Source organism: Procambarus clarkii, chromosome 12 (assembly GCF_040958095.1).
Source record: "Procambarus clarkii isolate CNS0578487 chromosome 12, FALCON_Pclarkii_2.0, whole genome shotgun sequence".
NCBI classification, from domain to species: Eukaryota; Metazoa; Arthropoda; class Malacostraca; order Decapoda; family Cambaridae; genus Procambarus; species Procambarus clarkii.
The window spans coordinates 45,869,710-45,891,444 of record NC_091161.1 but is presented as its reverse complement, the minus strand read 5'-3'; the positions used below and the strand labels follow the sequence as shown (position 1 = coordinate 45,891,444).

General features: G+C 46.1%; 2 protein-coding genes across 2 annotated transcripts in view; one reads left to right on the top strand and one right to left on the bottom strand.

Annotated features, from left to right (window-relative positions):
- The window catches only part of LOC138364043 (TRAF3-interacting JNK-activating modulator-like), a 113,709-nt gene that overhangs the window by 19,732 nt on the left and 72,242 nt on the right, over positions 1–21,735 (bottom strand). The window lies entirely within an intron of this gene.
- On the top strand, positions 905–20,918 carry LOC138364175 (piggyBac transposable element-derived protein 4-like). Its single transcript, XM_069323505.1, has 2 exons — positions 905–2,063; positions 20,776–20,918. The coding sequence occupies exons 1-2, from the start codon at positions 905–907 to the stop codon at positions 20,916–20,918; spliced, it is 1,302 nt and encodes a 433-aa protein (XP_069179606.1).

Below are 21,735 nucleotides of genomic sequence, written 5' to 3'. Positions count from 1 at the left end.
CGCGGCCGTAGGGAGCCCCAGTTCCCAAGCAGTAACCATGTCTGACGCATCGTCAACGAGCTCCCCTTCCACAGCGATCCGCGGTCATGGAAAACGACTCTCTGAGGAGGAAATTCGCGATATATTGTACGACGACGGTGCTATGGATGATGACCTGGACTATGATCCTGAGAAAGATGACACAGAGGTCCGATACGAGTGAGGGGGAAACAGAAGTGGATGATGTGGCTAGTGTGTACGGTACACGCTCCCCGCCCGGCCTGTCTCGCCGCCCTGGGTCAACACCGTTATCATCACAACCATCATGTATGTCCCCAGGTGCTAGTGCATTATTCAGTGATAGTACATGTGACGAATCGTTCTCGGGGTTCAGCGACATTAGCTCTGATACGAGTAGTGTGGACGACCCCAGTACTAGCAGTGGGGGGGTGGTACCAGGCGGGGTTTTGCTGCCTCAGTAACACGTGCAGGCAGGCAGGCGGCGGCGTGTCTCCCAGCATGACGACAGTGGGCCCTCAACATCGGGTGTTCGTGGTAGGCCTACGGTTCGGAAATCTGCCTCAGCGTCAAGCATACTCTCACGCAGCTCCAGGAGCAGCAGCAGACGACATAGCCATGGTTTTGGTGGCCGTGGTGGTGTTGGCACCTACACCAAACCCCCTGGTGTACTTGTGTGGGAGGATTGCGACACATTTGTGCCCCAAATACCAACGTTTGTTGATACTGACGTTGGTGTTACAGCGTTATTCCCGTATACCGGTGATGATATGGCGGACATGGAATATTTCCAGGCATATTTCGACAATGTGTTCATGGACCATCTTGTGACCGAGACAAACACATACGCCCACGCCCTCATAGACGGCGGCATATTACCTGCTTCACGCGATGGAAGGATACGGCAATGGACGAGATGTACGCGTTTCTCGCTATATGTATGATGATGAAACACTCCGAGAAAGCTGTCGTCCAGGACTATTGGAACAAAAACAGCTTTGTTCCATCGCCCATCTTCAACCGTTATATGTCCCGGGATAGGTTTCTGTTGATTCTGAGGTGCCTGCATTTCGAAAATAATGCAAACGAGGACAGGGAAGACAGACTTTGGAAGGTACGCAAGGTATTCAGCGACCTGAAAGGGAAGTTCAGGGATTATTTTGTACCTGGACAGAATGTCGTTATCGACGAGTCGCTTGTATTGTTCAAGGGCAGACTGGCATTCAAACAGTACATCCCTTCCAAGCGGCACCGTTTTGGCCTCAAGTTTTTTGTGCTGTGCGATTGTGAGACTGGTATCGTCCTGGACATGATCTTGTATTCCGGTACAGACGTCGACATACCAGCTCAAGATGAACACGGGTTCTCCGGCAGTGTCGTAAAAACCCTGATGGGGCTGTTGCTGAACAAGGGCCATATACTGTTCACGGACAACTATTACACCAGCCCCCTGTTGACCAGATACCTCCTTGCCCACAACACCGGCGTATGTGGCACTGTGAAGCTCATCAGGAAGGAAATGCCAGTGTTCGGTACAGGTATAGGTGTGGGTGAGTGCCAGTTGCGCAAGTGTGACAAGATGCTGTCAGTGCGGTGGAAGGACAGACGCGAAGTGAATATGCTGACAACGATTCACACGGATGCTATGTTGGACACTGGCAAGGTCCATTATCAGACACACAACCGCATGTACAAGCCGGACTGTGTCATAGACTATAACGTGAACATGCGCCTCGTCGATAAGTGTGACATGATGCTTGGTGGTGTGGAGTGCGTACGCAGGTCAGTGAAGTGGACGAAAAAATTCTTCTTCCACCTCATGGATGTTGCAGTGCTCAACTGCTACAATACGTACCTGGTGAAGTCCGGCAGGAAACCGTCTATACGTACCTTCAGTGCCAGCGTGGTGTCACAGCTGCTGGTAAAGTATGGCAAGGAGGGCTCCATAGTACCCCGCGGGGTGCAAGCAACGATGCCACACGCAGCCCCAGACAGACTGCGGGGTAATGATAACTTCGAGGTACACAGGCTGGAGTATATGCCAGGCACAGCATCACGGGAGAAGGGTAAACGTGCATGCATAGTCTGCAGGAACACCACACGCAGACCACAAAAGCATAGATGCATCAGCACCTGGTGCGTGGAGTGCAAGGTGCCACTCTGCCCCGTTGACTGTTTCGCAGCATATCACACACTCGCGGAGTACTGAGTGTAATTACCTAAGTGTAATTACCTAAGTGTAGTTACAGGATGAGAGCTACGCTCGTGGTGTCCCGTCTTCCCAGCACTCTTTGTCATATAACGCTTTGAAACTACTGACGGTCTTGGCCTCCACCACCTTCTCACTTAACTTGTTCCAACCGTCTACCACTCTATTTGCGAAGGTGAATTTTCTTATATTTCTTCGGCAACTGTGTTTAGCTAGTTTAAATCTATGACCTCTTGTTCTTGAAGTGCCAGGTCTCAGGAAATCTTCCCTGTCGATTTTATCAATTCCTGTTACTATTTTGTATGTAGTGATCATATCACCTCTTTTTCTTCTGTCTTCTAGTTTTGGCATGTTTAATGCTTCTAACCTCTCCTCGTAGCTCTTGCCCTTCAGTTCTGGGAGCCACTTAGTAGCATGTCTTTGCACCTTTTCCAGTTTGTTGATGTGCTTCTTAAGATATGGGCACCACACAACAGCTGCATATTCTAGCTTTGGCCTAACAAAAGTCATGAACAATTTTTTTAGTATATCGCCATCCATGTATTTAAATGCAATTCTGAAGTTAGAAAGCATAGCATAGGCTCCTTGCACAATATTCTTTATGTGGTCCTCAGGTGATAGTTTTCTATCTAGAACCACCCCTAGATCTCTTTCTTTATCAGAATTCTTTAAAGATTTTTCACATAATATATAGGTTGTGTGGGGTCTATGTTCTCCTATTCCACATTCCATAACATGACATTTATTAACATTAAATTCCATTTGCCAAGTGGTGCTCCATCTACTTATTTTGTCCAGGTCTTCTTGAAGGGCATGACAATCATCTAAATTTCTTATCCTTCCTATTATCTTAGCATCATCAGCAAACATGTTCATATAATTCTGTATACCAACTGGTAGATCATTTATGTACACAATAAACATCACTGGTGCAAGAACTGAACCCTGTGGTACTCCACTTGTGACATTTCTCCATTCCGATACATTGCCTCTGATTACTGCCCTCATTTTTCTATCAGTCAGAAAATTTTTCATCCATGATAGAAGCTTACCTGTCACCCCTCCAATATTTTCCAGTTTCCAGAACAACCTCTTATGTGGAACTCTGTCAAAAGCCTTTTTTAGGTCCAGATAGATGCAGTCAACCCAACCATCTCTTTCCTGTAATATCTCTGTGGCTCGATCATAGAAACTGAGTAAATTCAATACACAGGATCTTCCAGATCGAAAACCATACTGTCTGTCTGATATTATATCATTTCTCTCTAGGTGTTCTACCCATTTAGTTTTGATTAGTTTTTCCAATACTTTCACTATTACACTTGTCAATGATACAGGTCTATAATTGAGGGGGTCTTCCCTGCTGCCACTTTTGTAGATTGGAACTATGTTAGCCTGTTTCCACACGTCTGCTACGATTCCTGTACACAGGGATGCCTGAAAGATCAGGTGAAGTGGAATGCTGAGCTCAGATGCACATTCTCTCAGAACCCATGGTGAAATGCCATCTGGGCCAGCTGCTTTGTTCTTACTGAGCTCCTTGAGCATTTTTTCCACTTCGTCTCTAGACACCTCTATGTGCTCTATGTTGTTCTCTGGAATTCTTATTGTATCTGGTTCCCTAAAGATTTCACTTTGTACAAACACACTTTGGAACTTTTCGTTTAGTGTTTCACACATTTCCTTTTCATTTTCCGTGAATCTATTTCCCATTTCCAACCTCTGAATATTATCCTTTACCTGCAATTTGTTGTTTATGAATTTATAGAATAGACCTGGTTCTGTTTTACATTTGTCTGCAATCCCTTTTTCAAAATTTCTTTCTGCCTCTCTCCTCACTGCCGTGTAGTTGTTTCTCGCATCTTTGTATCGCTGGTATGTTTGGGGGTTCGGCCTCTTCCTGTATTGATTCCATTTTTGTGTCTTTTGGTCTCTAGCCCTCTCGCAATTTCTATGGAACCAATCCTGTTTCCTAGTTCTGCATCTCTGTTTTGGTATAATTTTTTTTGTGCCTTTATCATATATTTCACAAAACTTGACATACATCTCATTCACTTCCTTGCCTAGCATCAAGTCTGTCCAATTATACTCACTAAAAAAATTTCTAAGGTCACCATAATGTCCTCTCCTAAAGTCTGGTTTTTCAACTGCTTCAACCTCCTTATTTTCTTCCAGCTTATAACGCATTGCATACTTTATTCCCAAAAAGACATGGTCACTTTTACCCAAGGGAGGAAGGTACTGAATGTCAAATATCTCTTCCTCCTTCCTGGTAAATATCAAATCTAGCATGGAGGGAACATCCCCTTCCCTCATCCTCGTAGCTTGTTTAACATGTTGATACAAGAATGTTTCCAGGATGAGGTCTACAAATTTACAGGTCCAAAAATCTTCTGTTTTAGCTTCATATGCTTCCCAGTCTATGGATTTCAAGTTGAAGTCACCGACTATCAACAGTCGTGATCTATCGTTATCCGCTCTCGCTATAATCTCTCTCATTATTGTTATAAGACCTTCACGTTTACTATCTAGCTCCTCCTTTGACCATGTGCTGCTTGGCGGTGGACTATATGCATTTATTATCATTAGTTTATCATCCTCATGGTAGATCTCTAGTGCTATTATGTCAACTTCTTGTGTCTAGTGTGTGTCTAGTGTGTGTATATAGTGTGTGATACTGTACAGTGTGTATATATAATGTACATATCAATATATTTGCATGATATATTAGAAGTAAGTGCAGGATAAGTGAACCATTTTGTGATGCATGTAACACAGTGTCTATGGACAGTACGGATGTTCTACTGCCATAATATGGTGTACGTGATCACCATACATCGGTTCGGCACGTGAAATGTAATAAAATCTATTTGGAACTGTGCGCAAAAAATATGCAAAAATATATTCGCGGCAACTCGCGCGCCCCGCCCCGGCCGCCCCCGGGAGCATACTGCTCTGGCGCACGGGGAATTATGACGTCACGGCCCACCTTTCGGACCCCATAGCAGCCAAAATACAATTTCGAACTTGCATTGCTATACCCATATACAGGGAGGGGTTTCTGACACTTTCCGAGGAAAAAATAATTTTTTCCCAAGGTTTCATTTCCTGCGCACTGGGGGGATATCATATTTATAGGCCGCGCAGTTAAAGGGTTAAATTATAGCGCTAGACACGAAATCATATATATATGATGTGCGCGGTTTTGGTTTTGTCACTGATATCATATATATATATATGATTTGCGCGGTTTAAGGGTTAATAAGCACCAGGACTGACCAATCCTTATAGATGATCATTGGTGCGGTGGTCATGGTACTGTGTACGTTTAGGGGTGATCCTGGACAGCATGGATTCGAATCCTGGCCGGGTCAAAGAGTTCTTAGTGATCTATGGCTTGTGTGAGAAAGCTGCATGAACGCGCAAGCCATAGATCACTAAGAACTCTGACCCGGCTAGGATTCGAACCAATGCCGTCCAAGATCACCCCTAAACGTGCACAGTACCATGACCACCGCACCAATGATCGTCTATAAGGATTGGTCAGTCCTGGTGCTTATTGACTAAGCTCCCTGACTGATCAACCCCCGACGACACTCATGGATCCATTTGGGTACAGTTTTTCATCAAATTCTGGCACATGCACGGGCCGCACTGAGTTTAACAAGTGTGAGAAAGCTGCATAAACGCGCATGTTAAACTCAGTGTGGCCCGTGAAGCGCCAGAATTTGATGAAAAACTGTACCCAAATGGATCCATGAGTATCGTCGGGGGTTGATCAGTCAGGGAGCTTAGGCAATAAGCACCAGGACTGACCAATCCTTATAGACGATCATGGTGCGGTGGTCACGGTACTGTGTATGTTTAGGAGTGACCCTGGACGGCATGGGTTCGAATCCTGGCCGGGTCAAAGAGTTCTTAGTGATCTATGGCTTGCGCGTTCATGCAGCTTTCTCACATATATGTATATATATATATATATATATATATATATATATATATATATATATATATATATATATATATATATATATATATATATATATATATATATATATATATATATATATATATATATATATATATATATATACTGTCTCCACTTGATTATCCGGACTATATGGGAAGGACCCCCAGCTGGATAATCACGTTTTCCGGATAAGAGTACTTTTTCACCTCTGAGTCCAAAAGGGACCATTTCCAACAATTTTTATACCACACTCATGATTTGAATTGACACACACTAATTAGTGTGGGGCTGGGTGGGTGGTTAGCTGCCTAGCTGGAAGGTGGGCAGGCAGGGATAGGTGGGTTCAGGCAGGTGGGTTTTAGATGGGTAAATGGCAGGCAGATGGGCTTGGTAGGTGAGCAGGCAGGTGGGTGGGTGGGTGGGTGGGAGGGCGAGCAGGCAGGTGGGTGGGTGGGAGGGCGAGCAAGCTCGAACAAGCAGGTGGGTAAGTGGGCATGCAGGCAGGTGCGTAAGTGGGCGTGCAGGCAGGTGGGTAAACAGGTGGGTGGGCAAGAAAGTTGGTGAACAGGTGGGTGGATGGGTGAGCAGGCAGATGGGTGTGCAGGTAGGTGGGTGAATAGGTGGCTGGGTGGGCAAGCATTCAGGTGGGTGGGTGGGCATGCAGGCAGATGGGTGAAGAGGTGGCTGGGTGGGCTATCAGACAGGTGGGTAAACAGGAGGGTGGGCAGGGAAGTGGGTGAACAGGTGGGTGGGTGAGCAGACAGGTGGGTGTGCAGGAAGGTGGGTGAACAGGTGGGTGGGTGGATTGGCAGGTGGGTAAGTGGCCGTGCAGGTAGGTGGGTAAACAGGCAAGTGGGCAAGACTGGAAGAGAGACAGATCACAAGTGTGTGAGCTCCAGCCTGGTCACCCCCTCCCCCCTCCCCCATCTCACACCAGCCTTCCCATCTCCCCTCCACATGTGTCCACGTGGGTGTTGACACGCTGTACGATGACTTTAACATATGCGCCTTAAGTTCTGTTAACCCTTAAATGGTGCAAGGCTATATATCATTTGACACCCACAGGCGCATACAAAAAAAAAAAAAAAAACTTTTTTCTTCCTAACCTGTTAATTTGTGTTCACTGATCATGGGAAAATAATAAAAAAAATTGTAAGTGGCATATATTGCCCGCTATAGGGCATGGAAGTCTGGTAAAAAACAGGCGCTGACTCAGCGTGCGTCCCAGGCAGTCTGTTGCTCGCCAGCTGTCAGGCCGGAGTTGCCACAAAGAGATAATTACCTAATTATTCCAATGTCTCTGATTGATTTTTCATAGTTCTTTTACTGTAATATTATTCAATAGTGTGTAGTGTGATATATTTATATAATAAAATGAGTGAATCATCGCTGTACTCAAAAATATTGTGTGCATATTGTTGATTCAATTATGTTCATCAAACAGTGAACAAATACTTTGTCGGTTATTACACTATATACACAGGTTATATATAAGCATCTGCATGTTTTGTTCACGTAACGAACCACTAAGTTGCTATTATGAGTCAAAAAGTAACGAGGAGTGACTGCCACACACCAGTCAGCCACTCACTCCCTCCCTCAACACCTCAGTCGCCCACATTCTCCTCCCACCATACTGTTTTTGCTTTCATTCACTATATACAGACGTTATATATAAGTATCTACATTCGTGTTCACCATAACGAACCACTAAGTTGGCATGCTGAGTGGCAGTGCCTGGCTGCTACTTCCTCCCTTCCTCAAGTCACCTGACTGACCCACATTCTCCTCCCACAATACTGTTTTTGCTTTTATTCACTATATACAGACGCTATATATAAGTATCTACATTCGTGTTCACCATAACGAAGCACTAAGTTGGTATGATGGGTGGCAGTGGCAGCTTGCCACTGATTGCCACTCCCTCCCTCCCTCACCTCACCTCACCTGACTTGCCACCATTATTCTCCCACCATACTGTTTTTACTTTTATATACAGACGTTATATATAAGTATTTACATGTTTTGTTCCCCATAACTGTACATTTAAGCTTGAATGGTGAGTAAAGGCACAAAAACGTAGCTACTCACACAGTTAGCTGGTGGCTGCCGCCCTGAAGGCCAGACGCACCAATATTTCTCCTCCAACAATACTGTTTGTGGTGTTATTATGCTATATACACACATTATATATAAATATCTACCTGTTATATTCACCATACTTGTAAAAGTAAACTGGTATGGTGCCCAAAGACCATCGTGGTCACCAATAAACATAAGTCGTGTAGACGACGCCACCGCCCTCACCAAAATGGCGGCTCCCAACCTACTCCTCTTGCTGTTTATACCCTCTATACACACGCTATATATAAGTATCTACATTTGTGTTCACCATAGCGAACCACTAAGCTGGTATGGTGAGTGCAGTCAATAAAAGGTCGCCACACACAGTCAGAAGACAACGCCACTACCCTCCCCTCCCACAGCATTACTCCTCCCTCCATGGAGCATAGCGCTAAATATCACCACAGTCATGTTATTATCAGAATCCTGGTCAGTTTTATCACAGTCAGGGGTCTTCTGTAATAATATCATCGCTACATAATAGCATGAACAAGTATATTATGGCATTTTTAGGCGATGCTGTGGTCACAAGCTGAACAGCAGTGCTGTGAGCTCATGCTGCGTGCGTCAGGCTTGGTAGCTCACTCAATATTGAGGCCCCTAACACCTGGGAATTTGGCCCATAATTTAAAAAAAAAATGGCATCTGTTTACAAGAGCCCTGATGAAGGTGTGGTGAACCCTGTGTATCTGCGGGCCGTTTAAATCTTGCGTAGTACTCCAAAGCATCATATGATGCTTTGCGCAATTTACTGCAAGTCGGTCAAAGCATCATATGATGCGATGCGCAATTTAAGGGTTAAATCCCATTTTATTTTATTGTAAATATTTAAATGAATAAATAACAAACCAAATACTGTACTGTACTGTTCAACTATTATAGTGTGTTATTTAATTAATATTCGTAACTAGCTCTTCACAGCAATAAGAAAACAATATAATTCTTGCAACACCACCAACGCCACCTTCCTTCATTAGGCGTAAGCGTTTGGCTTAAGCGAGTCACATACACAAACAACAGTTCTCCTTCCCTGACCAACTCCCTCCCTCCCTGACCAAGTCCCTTCCTCCCTGGCCAACTCCCTCCCTCCCTTCCTGACCGTTATTCCCCAGGTGGTCCCTCCCAAAGCTCCCCTCTCTCCCGACACCACCCACCCACCCTACCCCCTCCTACACCATGCGGCTGAATGGCAACAAGTTAACCGGCTCCAATTTTTTATCTGGCTCCCATGGACATTTTTGCCGGATATTGAGATAAATTTATCCGGTCACGATTTTGGCCGTATAAGGGCGTTTTCTAGATATTCGAATCCCAGATAATCGAGTGTCTACAGTATATATATATATATATATATATTAATGAGCAGTATGCATGTATGTATATTTGTGTGAGTTTGTGTGGCATTTGTGTGAGTGTACTTAATAAATTAAGTGAGTAATAGAACACTTAGTGTTATTCTTCAGTTATATCTAACTCTTGTTAGGCCCCATTTAGATTATGCAGTTCAGTTCTGATCGCCATACTATAGAATGGATATAAATTCACTAGAAAGCATCGAGCATAGGATGACAAAGTTAATTCCGCAAATTAAAACCTATCATATGAAGTAAGATTGACAAAGTTTAATTTACATTTCTTACAAAGGCGAAGAATTAGGGGTGACATCATTGAAGTGTACAAGTGGATGAATAGGTATAACAAAGGGGATATTAATAGGGTATTAAAAGTATGAACACAAAATAGAACACAAAACAATGGGTATAAATTAGATAAGTTTAGATTTAGGAAAGACCTGGGTAAATACCAGATCGGTAACAGGGGTTGTTGATTTGTGGAACCAATTACTGCTTAACATAATAGAAGTAGGATCCCTTGATTGTTTCAAGTGTAGATTAGTCACATATATGAATGAGATTGGGTTGATATAAATAGGAGCTGCCTTGTATGGGCCAATAGGCCTTTTGCAATTTCCTTTGTTCTTAAGTTCTTACTTGCTTATCAAAATGGAAAGTACACTCTTTAGGTAAGTATGCAGTTAGGTGAAGTCTAGCTCACTATGTCACGCCAACTAGCCTTGCTGTATCTGTTGGGTTATAATTTATTTATCCTCACGTTGAAACTGTGAGTGTCTATTTACAATGTGCAATTGCTATCAGCTTCCCAAGTACAGAGTTAACAAAACAGTTAGCCAGGCAGGTAGGCAGCTAGCCATACAAGATAAACAGCCAGCTAGCCACCAGATATGTTGGTAGAAAGCTAGCCCAGCAAGCTGGTTGATAGGCAGCCAGCTAGCCCAGCAAGCTGGTTGATAGGCAGCCAGCTAGCCCAGCAAGCTGGTTGATAGGCAGCCAGCTAGCCCAGCAAGCTGGTTGATAGGCAGCCAGCTAGCCCAGCAAGCTGGTTGATAGGCAGCCAGCTAGCCCAGCAAGCTGGTTGATAGGCAGCCAGCTAGCCCAGCAAGCTGGTTGATAGGCAGCCAGCTAGCCCAGCAAGCTGGTTGATAGGCAGCCAGCTAGCCCAGCAAGCTGGTTGATAGGCAGCCAGCTAGCCCAGCAAGCTGGTTGATAGGCAGCCAGCTAGCCCAGCAAGCTGGTTGATAGGCAGCCAGCTAGCCCAGCAAGCTGGTTGATAGGCAGCCAGCTAGCCCAGCAAGCTGGTTGATAGGCAGCCAGCTAGCCCAGCAAGCTGGTTGATAGGCAGCCAGCTAGCCCAGCAAGCTGGTTGATAGGCAGCCAGCTAGCCCAGCAAGCTGGTTGATAGGCAGCCAGCTAGCCCAGCAAGCTGGTTGATAGGCAGCCAGCTAGCCCAGCAAGCTGGTTGATAGGCAGCCAGCTAGCCCAGCAAGCTGGTTGATAGGCAGCCAGCTAGCCCAGCAAGCTGGTTGATAGGCAGCCAGCTAGCCCAGCAAGCTGGTTGATAGGCAGCCAGCTAGCCCAGCAAGCTGGTTGATAGGCAGCCAGCTAGCCCAGCAAGCTGGTTGATAGGCAGCCAGCTAGCCCAGCAAGCTGGTTGATAGGCAGCCAGCTAGCCCAGCAAGCTGGTTGATAGGCAGCCAGCTAGCCCAGCAAGCTGGTTGATAGGCAGCCAGCTAGCCCAGCAAGCTGGTTGATAGGCAGCCAGCTAGCCCAGCAAGCTGGTTGATAGGCAGCCAGCTAGCCCAGCAAGCTGGTTGATAGGCAGCCAGCTAGCCCAGCAAGCTGGTTGATAGGCAGCCAGCTAGCCCAGCAAGCTGGTTGATAGGCAGCCAGCTAGCCCAGCAAGCTGGTTGATAGGCAGCCAGCTAGCCCAGCAAGCTGGTAAATACACAACCCACTAGACAAGCAAGCCCCTACATCAACAGCAAGAAAGTCACCTGTCTAGGTAAACAGCGGACCATGTAGCTAGGCTAACTTGACATCCAGCTAGCCAGCTAATGAGCCAGGCAATCAGACCATTAGCCAGACAGCCAGCAATCCAGGCAGCCAGCTGTCGAGGTAAATAACTAGCTAGGCAACCAGTTAGCCAGGAAGCCGACTAGCCAGCTAGTCTGCTATCCCGGCAATCAGCAAATCAGGTAACCAGCAAGCCAGGCAGGCAGCCAGCTATCTTGGAAAGCTGGTAGATATGCAGCCAGTTAGCCCATCAAGCTGATAGACAGACAGCTAGCTAGTCACCTGTCCAGACAATAGCTGACCATGTAGCCAGGGTAATCAGGCAACCATCTAGCAAGTCAGTCAGACAGCTAGTTAGACCACTAGGCAGGCAGCCAGCAAGCTAACCAGGCAGCCAGCACGCTAACCCGGCAGCCAGCAAGCTAACCAGGCAGCCAGCACGCTAACCAGGCAGCCAGCTAGCCAGTCAACATACCAATTATAAGAGGACTTTACATACACATCTGCCTACCCTTTTCACCCAACCCATTATCATCAAGGCTTGATAAAATCCCATAAGAGGTACAGATTCTTGTGGTAATATATCTAGTACATTGTCCTTGTCCCAATGTTTATCATTGTTTCACCTCTTCTGTGGGGAGCCCTAGCTGTCAGCTCCCTGAAGTTATCCTACTAATATAGTGCTATCCTATTCGGGGTCATCAGTTGCAGAGTTCTTGTAGCTTACTGGACACCAGATCCAGAACCTGACTCCCTCAGAGACACTCAGGGACCTATGGTCTATGATCGCTTTAGATTTAAATTATATCATAATTGCCATTGACCGAGAAAGGCTACAAGGAAGGGAAGTGAAACCAAACAGAACACTGTCAGGGTTGAAAACTGCGACCTATGTCCTCAAAAGAACAAAACTCCCCCAGAAAGGAAACAAACAAGCAACACTTCGTCCAACTAGCCCCCTACTCATTCATATCACTCCCCAATATGGGGGGAGGGCGAGCCAGCCCTGGTAAACCGGACTATTCACCCTTCAGTTAGTTTTTTTTTTTTTTTTGAGATATATACAAGAGTTGTTACATTCTTGTACAGCCACTATTACGCGTAGCGTTTCGGGCAGGTCCTTAATCCTATGGTCCCTGGAATACGATCCCCTGCCGCGAAGAATCGTTTTTTCATCCAAGTACACATTTTACTGTTGCGTTAAACAGAGGCTACAGTTAAGGAATTGCGCCCAGTAAATCCTCCCCGGCCAGGATACGAACCCATGACATAGCGCTCGCGGAACGCCAGGCGAGTGTCTTACCACTACACCACGGGGACTGCACGGCTTGACTGATGTGCTTGCTGGTCGGATATTCCCTCTGGCCATGATTTCCTTTTCTGGGATTTTTGCCTTGTGAGGCTGTTCCTGCACTTGTGATGTGCACTGGCCAAGAGTTCCAGGGTACTGGAGCTGCATGCGTCTAGGGGACACCTTCCCTAGGCACTCCATGAGTATTGCCCTTGTGTGGTCAGGGTTATCTTTCCTGAGGTGTTCGGGATTCACTCCCCCACTAGAATTGCGGTTGCCAAGCTTTCTGAGCTCACGGATCACCAAATTCATAATTTTAAATCCCACGGACCACTAATGTGAATCCAGCAGTTCACCAAACAAGAAATGATGGTTATTAAAGTCAAACTATTTCATGACATTAACCCTTAACCCTCAAACCGCTAGGGGCCCAAATGGAATTCACACCCACAGGCGCAACAAAAAAAAAAAAAAATCCAAAAATTCTTTCGTCTTATAGAAGTGTTCATTTTTGTTCCCTAATCATGGAAAAAATAACAAAGAAATCGTAGGTGGCATATTTTAGCCGCAATAGGGTAGGGAAGTGTGGCAAAAAAGGGGCGTTGGCAGAGCCTTCGCCAGACGAGGTCTACTCCGCCCGAGCTGTCAGACGGCAGTTGCCACAAATATATTATTACCTAATTATTTCAATGTCTCTGATTGATTTTTTCTTAGTTTTTTTTTGCAGTAATATTATTCCATACAGTGAATTGTGGTATATTTATATTATAAAATGTGTGAACCATCGCTGTACTCAAAATTATGGTGTGCATATTAGTGATTCAATTATTATGTTCATAAAACAATAAACAAATAGTTTTGCTGTTGTTACACTATATACACAGGTTATATATAAGTATTTGCATGTTTTGTACACCATAACGAACTACCAAGTTGGTCTTGTGAGTCAAAAGGAACGAGGAGTGATCACCAAACACCAGCGAGCCACTCACTGCCACTCTCTCCCTCAACACCACCTCACTCACCCTCATTCACCCTCCCACAATACTCTTTCTGTATTTATTCACTATACACAGACGTTATATATATGTATTTACATGTTTTGTTCACCATAACTGTACATCTAAGCTTGTATGGTGAGTAAAGGCAAAAAGACGTACCTACTCACACAGTCAGCTGATCGGCGGCCGCCCTCAAGGTCAGACGCACTAATATTTGTCCTCCAACAATATTATTTGTGGTGTTATTATGCTATATACACACATTGTATATAAGTATCTACCTGTTTTATTCACCATACCTGAACAAATAAGCTGGTATGGTGCCCAAAGATCATAGTGGCCATCAGTAAACATGCCAAGTCGTGCAGACGACGCTCCTCCCTCACCAAAATGGCGGCTCCAAACCTACTCCTCTCGCTGTTATCTCATACTATACACACGTTATATATAAGTATCTACATTTGTGTTCACCATAGCGAACCACTAAGCTGGTATGGTGAGTGCAGTCAATAAATGGTGGCCACACACAGTCAGAAAACGACGCCACAACCCTCCCTCCCACAGCCTTACTCCTCCCTTCATGGAGCACAGCGCTAAATATCACCACAATCCTGCTATTATCAGAATCCTGATCAGTTTTATCACAGTCAGGGGGCTTCAGTAATACTATCACTGCTAAATAATAGCAGTATCATTTATATTATGGTATTTGTAGGCGATGCTGTGGTCACAAGCTGAACAGCGGTGCTGTGAGCTCGTGCTGCGCGCCAGCCTTGGTGGCTTGCTCAATACTGATACTGTAACACCCAAGAATGTTGGCCTGGATTTTTTTTCTAGGTGGCATCTGGCAACTATCAGTCGTGGCTGTACTATAGCTGCCCCTATCCCAGGCGGGGCGTTTAAATTATAGCGCTAGACACGAAATCATATATAAATGATGTGCGCGGTTTTGGTTTTGTCACTGATATCATTTATATATGATATGCGCGGTTTGAGGGTTAACATGCTCGGGGTTTAACCCTTAACATGCTAGGGGTATAATATCCTTTGTTCCCCACAGGCGCGTGTAATTTTGAAAAAAAAAAAAAAAAATTCTAACTAACCTGTTAATTTGTGTTCACTGATCACGGGAAAAATAATAAAAAAATCGTAAGTGACATACATTGTCCGCTATAGGGCGGGGAAGTCTGGCAAAAAACAGGCGCTGACTCAGTGTGCGCCCCAGGCGGTCTGTTGATCGCCAGCTGCCAGGCCGGAGTTGCCACAAAGAGATAATTACCTAATTATTTCAATGTCTCTGATTGATTTTTCATAGTTTTTTCGCTATAATATTATTCAATAGTGTGTAGTTTGATATATTTATATAATAAAATGAGTGAATCATCGCTGTAATAAAAAATATGGTGTGCATGTTGTTGATTCAATTATGTTCAACAATCAGTGAACAAACATTTTGTCGGTTATTACACTATAAGCACAAGTTATATATAAGTATCTGCATGTTTTGTTCACCATAACGAACCACTAAGTAGCTATTATGAGTCAAAAAGTAACGAGGAGTGACCGCCGTGTACCAGCCAGCCACTCACGCCCTCCCTAAAGTCATCTGACTCGCCCACATTCTCCTCCCACAATACTGTTTTTGCTTTTATTCACTATATACAGACGTTATATATAAGTATCTACATTCGTGTTCATCATAACGAACCACTAAGTTGGCATGCTGAGTGGCAGTGCCAGTGGCAGCCCGCCACTGGATGCTACTTCCTCCCTCACCTCACCTGACTTGCCACCAATCTCCACCCATCATATTGTTTTTGCTTTTATATACAGACGTTATATATAAGTATTTACATGTCTTGTTCACTATAACTGTACATCTAAGCTTGTATGGTGAGTAAAGGCACAAAGACGTAGGACCTCACACAGTCAGCTGATGGCTGCCGCCCTCAAGGCCAGACACACTAATATTTCTCCTCCAACAATACTGTTTGTGGTGTTATTACGCTATATACACACATTATATATAAATATCTACCTGTTTTATTCACCATACTTGTACAAGCAAACTGATATGGTGCCCAAAGACCATCGTGGTAACCAGTAAACAACACTGTCGTCTGCACGGTGGCGTCATGCAGACGACGCCACCACCCTCACCAAAATGGCGGCTCCCAACCTTCTCCTCTTGCTGTTTATACCCTGTACACACACACGTTATATATAAGTATCTACATTTGTGTTCACCATAGCGAACCACTAAGCTGGTATGGTGAGTGCAGTCAATAAAAGGTCGCCACACACAGAAAACGCCACCTCCCTCCCTCCCACAGCATTACTCCTCCCTCCATGGCGCACAGCGCTAAATATCACCACAATCCTGTTATTATCAGAACCCTGGTCAGTTTTATCACAGTCAGAGGTCTTCTGTAATAATATCATCGCTACATAATAGCATGAACAAGTATATTATGGCATGTTTAGGCGATGCTGTGGTCACAAGCTGAACAGCAGTGCTGTTAGCTCATGCTGCGTGCGTCAGGCTTGGTAGCTCACTCAATACTGAGGCCCCTAACACCAGGGAGTTTGGCCCACAATTTAAAAAAAAATGGTGTCTGTTTACAAGAGCCCTGATGAAGGTGTGGTGAACCCCGTGTATTCGTGGGCTATTTAAATCTTGCGTAGTACTCCAACACGTCATATGACGTGATGAGCAGTTGACTGGAACAACTTCCAACACGTCATATGACATGATGCGCACTTTAAGGGTTAAGCCAGATCCAGTAACATAAATTTCTCTCAAATATTCGATTTACATCAAATTATATAATTTTGGGTTATATATTTAGTTTAGCAACATAATTACGATAATAAGAGCTATAAAAAATACTTATTTTAGAACCGATTTATTAATTTTATTATTTCGAAGCCGTAGACCACTGAACTCTGGCGACGAAATCGAACACAACAAGCATGGTGTTGTGTTCGATTTCCAGTAACATAAATTTCTCTCAAATATTGGATTTACTTCAAATTATATATTTTTGGGTTATATATTTAGTTTAGCAACATTATTACGATAATAAGAGCTATAAAAATACTTATTTTGGAACTGATTTATTAATTTTATTATTTCGAAGCCGTAGGTCACCAAACTATAGCGACGAAATCGAACAAAACAAATCCTGTGTTGTGTGCACAGGATTAGACCTGTCCACTCGTGCTGGACTTGTGAGTCACCAATAACATGAATAATTTCTCAAAGAGCAGATATCTATCATATTACAGTATATTTTTTATTTTATTTAGTTTAGTTTAATTGGGATAATAAAGTAATTAAAACACCAGTTTTAAAATTATTTATTGATCTGAAACGTTCAAAGTCATGGGTTACTGAACTATAACGACACAGACGAAAGTGAGTGAAACCTCACTCTAAAGTGAGGTTTACAGTACAGTATTCCCCTATCTCTCCACCCTCACTTATCTTCTTTCATCACAGAAAATGTATATAAGAAGATTTTCAACACATTAGCTAGCTATTCACGCTTCAGCCTTTAGATTAATTTACAAAGATGCGTGTGCCACAAATCAGGGAACGAAAATCATTGAAACTCGGTTGTTCACTTGTGTGGACCACTCTGGCTGGTGTTTGGTTAATATGCTTTTCTTGTTGTGTGGACCATTCTGGCTTGTGTTTGGTTCATATGGTTCACGTGTTGTGAGGTCCATTTGTGTGATCCAACTTGGCTTATGAAGGAATTATTAATTGTAGATAGAATGAAATAGTTTTTCACCACTCTATGAACTCTGTCCCAACATCGTAAGCTTGTGGACCACTTGTGCGGTCCACTTGTGTGGTCCACTTGTGTGATCGAACTTCTCATATGACCGAATTATTAATTGTAATCTGTGATATAATGGGAAAGTTTTCCACCAGTCTGTGAACTCTGTCTCGACGTCGTAAGCAAATCCGAACATCCCGCGCTTCGGCGAACCATTGTTCGTCGAACCGGGTGAGTAAATCCGGCCTGAAAAGTGTGCGAACTAGCCGGAGATTCGTTGAATCGGGGTACGTTGAATCGAGGTTGTACTGTATCCAGTTTACGTAAAGCTACGAGTGGTCAAAACTACACTTAGATCCCGGACCAAACTTACGAAGGTTTTTCGACTTAGTGTAGCTACCTGAAAACTGACATAGCCGCCACGAAGGCGCTAAGAAGGAAAACATTCGTAGCTAAGAAGAAAAACCTTTGTAAGTACCTTCGTGAATCTGGCCCCTGGCCCCTTCAGAGAGGTTTCAGGGAGCAATGGCCCTGGAAAACCCCATTATGGTTGGGGGTTTTCCTTATCTGCCATCGACCAGGGTCAGGCACCCAGAAAGGTAGGCATAACAAAACAAACCCCACATGGTAAAAAACTACAACAAAAAACCGAACAAAGAGGTAGAAACTCCCTACAATCCCAAGGAAACAATCAAACAATCAATTTACTGCTGCGCTGGTCGCCGCGCAGCCCTCCGCTTCCCGGACCTCAACGTGCTGGCTGCCTTCAGTTCGTAAGCTAGTGTCAACCGGGATGGACGCTTCTCTGGCCTCAAATTCCTGGGCGGTGTTTGCCTCGTGTGGCATTCTCTGCTATCTTTGTGTGGTGTGTGGTAGCCAGGAGTACCTTATCAGTGCTGGGGCTGCATGCGCTTAGGGGTTTCCTTCCCTAGGCACCCTGTGAGTACTGCCCCTGCGTGTCAGGGTTATCTTCCCTGGGGCGTTTGGGAACCGCTAATATAGGGGTTCTTGCTGCTCTCCATTTGCCTCGCCCTTGGGGCCAGCTGGGGCTTGGGGCCCTTGTTTGGCCTTGGGTAGGGAGTGGTGTTGTGCTGGTTTCGGCGTCAAGGTGTTGCGCGGTCTTCCACCTAAGCGGCGACCGGTTCCTGTTGCCTCTGGAGATGGTGTACTTTTGCAGGGTTTTTCTTTTATTTTGTTTTTGTTTGCCTGGTGGAGGTTGTGCCTCGTGGGTCTATAGTTCCCCTGATATTGTTTTGGTAGCACTATGCTAGGCCCCCGTGCTTGTACATGACCCAGGGGATTTTCAGTGTTATCATTTATCCTTGTTTGTTTGGGTTTCTTAACCGGTTAGCAACACCTTGCCCGGACTTCCCGTAGTTTTTACCCTACGGGCCCTGAAAACCCCTGTCGGGGCTCGGGGAACCATGGATGCGTCTCCCGAGTTCCAGCCTGTCTTGTGCGGGTTTGAAGGTTGCAGTGTGCCCTTGTCTCAGGGTGACAGTCACCTGTTTTGCCTCCGTCATGCTGCCTGTTGGGTCAACGACACCTTTGACCCGGAGTCTTGCGAGTCATGTTCTTTACTTGTGCTCCAGTTTTACTCTGAGGATGTTCCTGTTAGGGTACAGGCAGCATCAGCGTTGCATGTTAGCTTTAGGTTATTGCAACGTGCTAGGTTGGTTTCCCTACCCGGATGCCCCGAGGCTGCCTCATTTTGGTTTTAGGGACCCTGACCTGGGGGCGTTAGTCGCTTTGGCTTTGGCTCCTGCCACGCCCCCTGGTCCTTCTCCTGTGGTTCTTCCTGCACCTCCTCCCCCGTATCCGGCTCCAAAATGTCTGAGGGTTTCGGCCTCGGCACAGGGTTTAGTTGGTAATGAGACTTGGGCTGCCTCAGGGGCTGCTCCATCCGGGTCGGGGACGGAGGCATTTGCGCCGGTTCCTCCTGCCGAGGCTTCTGGGTCCAACCAACAGACCCCCTTCTTGTCTGCCTTTCCCTTGGACTCTGCCTTTTCTTCAGGGGTAGAGGGTTTGGAGGACAGCTCTGCCCTGGGTCCTGACATGGGGGATTCTGGAGCTGGGGAGGAGTCAACCTGGGGGCCTTGGGCCCCCCTGTAATTACCTAAGTGTAATTACCTAAATGTAGTTACAGGATGAGAGCTACGCTCGTGGTGACCCCGCTTGGGTGCTTTTGCCTTCCTTGCGGGGCTTATTGTTGCAGGGGGAGGGATTTTCTTACCCCCTTCCCTGTATGAGTATGATTTGGGTTCGGCTCCTCCCCGGGTTCGGTTCCGGGCGCCTTTGGGTACCTCGGATTCGTCTTTCCAGAGGTTTTCTACTTCCCATATCTCCGCGAAGGTGGCTCAGGAAGCTCTTGCTGCATACCTCTTGCGAGACCCAGGTTATGCCACTGCAATGGATCCGTCCTCGTTTGAGTTCGGTTCTTCTTCCCGTTTTTGGGTGCGTTTGGAGGTTCCGGAGTCTTCCTGGCTGGCAGACTGCCCTTTCTTTTTGTTGGGGGCGTGACATGGGTTCTGTCGGACCCGCACGCTTGATTGGCGGGAAACTGTTACTTTTATGCAGGTTTACCTGGGGGGCGAGTTTGAGCACCTTAATGCGTGCTTGTTAGCTCCCGTGCCTTCTCGGGATGTTGTCCTTTTCCAGCTTCACGTGCAGGTTCCTCAGCTTTCGGCTTCTTTGGTTGTGGAGGAGTTGCGCTCCCGTGGGCATTTGGCTTCGGTCTTGCGTTTCTTATCCCTTCTCGAGCTGTCTTCTGCTTGGCTTAAGGAGGATGTGGGAACCCTGAGGGAAGGGCCTTCGTCCGGGGCGCTGACAACGGCAGCTAGGGCGTCGGCTGCACGGTTGAAGCTCTTTGCGCCCATCCTGAAGGAAGCGGTGTCTCTGTTTTTTGCTTCTCACCTCGCGTGCCGTCGGGCTGAACTCGCCCCCTCTTTTGAATCCTCTTGGGCCCTGGCTCTTAGGTTTTCGTCTCCGTTTTGTTCATTGGTGTTTGCAGACACTGCGGTCTTTCAGTTTCTGCACGCGGCTTCATCCAGTTGTCGTCCTATGGCAGACATATTGATTCTCTGAAGCAGTCGTTCTCGGCAGTTTCGGAGGGGTCGTGCCAGGGTTCCGGGTTCCGCTGGTCGAGGTGGGCCATTGGTGCCAGTTTCTGAGCCGTTGTTCCCCTCGGGGCCAGCGTCGTCTGGTCGGCACGGTGATCGACCTGTTCGACGTTTGGGTTCTCGTAAGGGGCGTCGGCCCTTTCGCGGTTCGCTTTGTTGACGGGGCGATGGGGGGGGGGGAGGCTCTCTCTGTTGGCTCACGCTTGGTCCCACGATTTGTGGGCCTTTTCGGTCGTGTCATCCGGCCTTTGGTGGCGTTGGCGTTTGGCAACTCGTCCTCCTTTAGGGGGGGGGGTTCGGGGCTAACAGGGCAGGTTTCTTCTATTGCGCTTCGTCAAATCGTCTACGAGTGGGTGCGCTTGGGCGTGGTTGAAACGAGTACGTCCCTCAGGTGGGTTTCCCATCTGTTTCCAGTACCGAAACGGGACTGTGCGGATCTGCGGTTCATTCTGGACTTGCCCCGTCTGAACCCCTGGATTCCTTGCCCCTCCTTTCGGATGACTACTCTGTTTCAGGTCCGGCTTCTGTTGGGGCCAGGTGCCTGGATGGTGTCCCTGGACCTCAAGGACGCCTATTGGCATGTTCCTATTCATCCGGAGTTGGTTTCGGACTGGTTAGGTTTCGTGGTGGGGCGTCAAGCTTACCGTTTTCGATGCCTACCTTTTGGCTTGAATCTGGCACCTCGTGTTTTCACGTGTCTGACCCGGGTTGTGGTCACCCGTCTGCATCTTCTAGCGATTCGGGTTTTGGCCTACCTCGACGACTGGCTGGTGTGGGCTCCCAGTCGGTCAGCTTGTCTGCTCGCCAGATATATGGTTCTTTCCCAGCTCGCCAGGTTTGGGTTCCTGGTGAACTGGAGGAAGTCCCA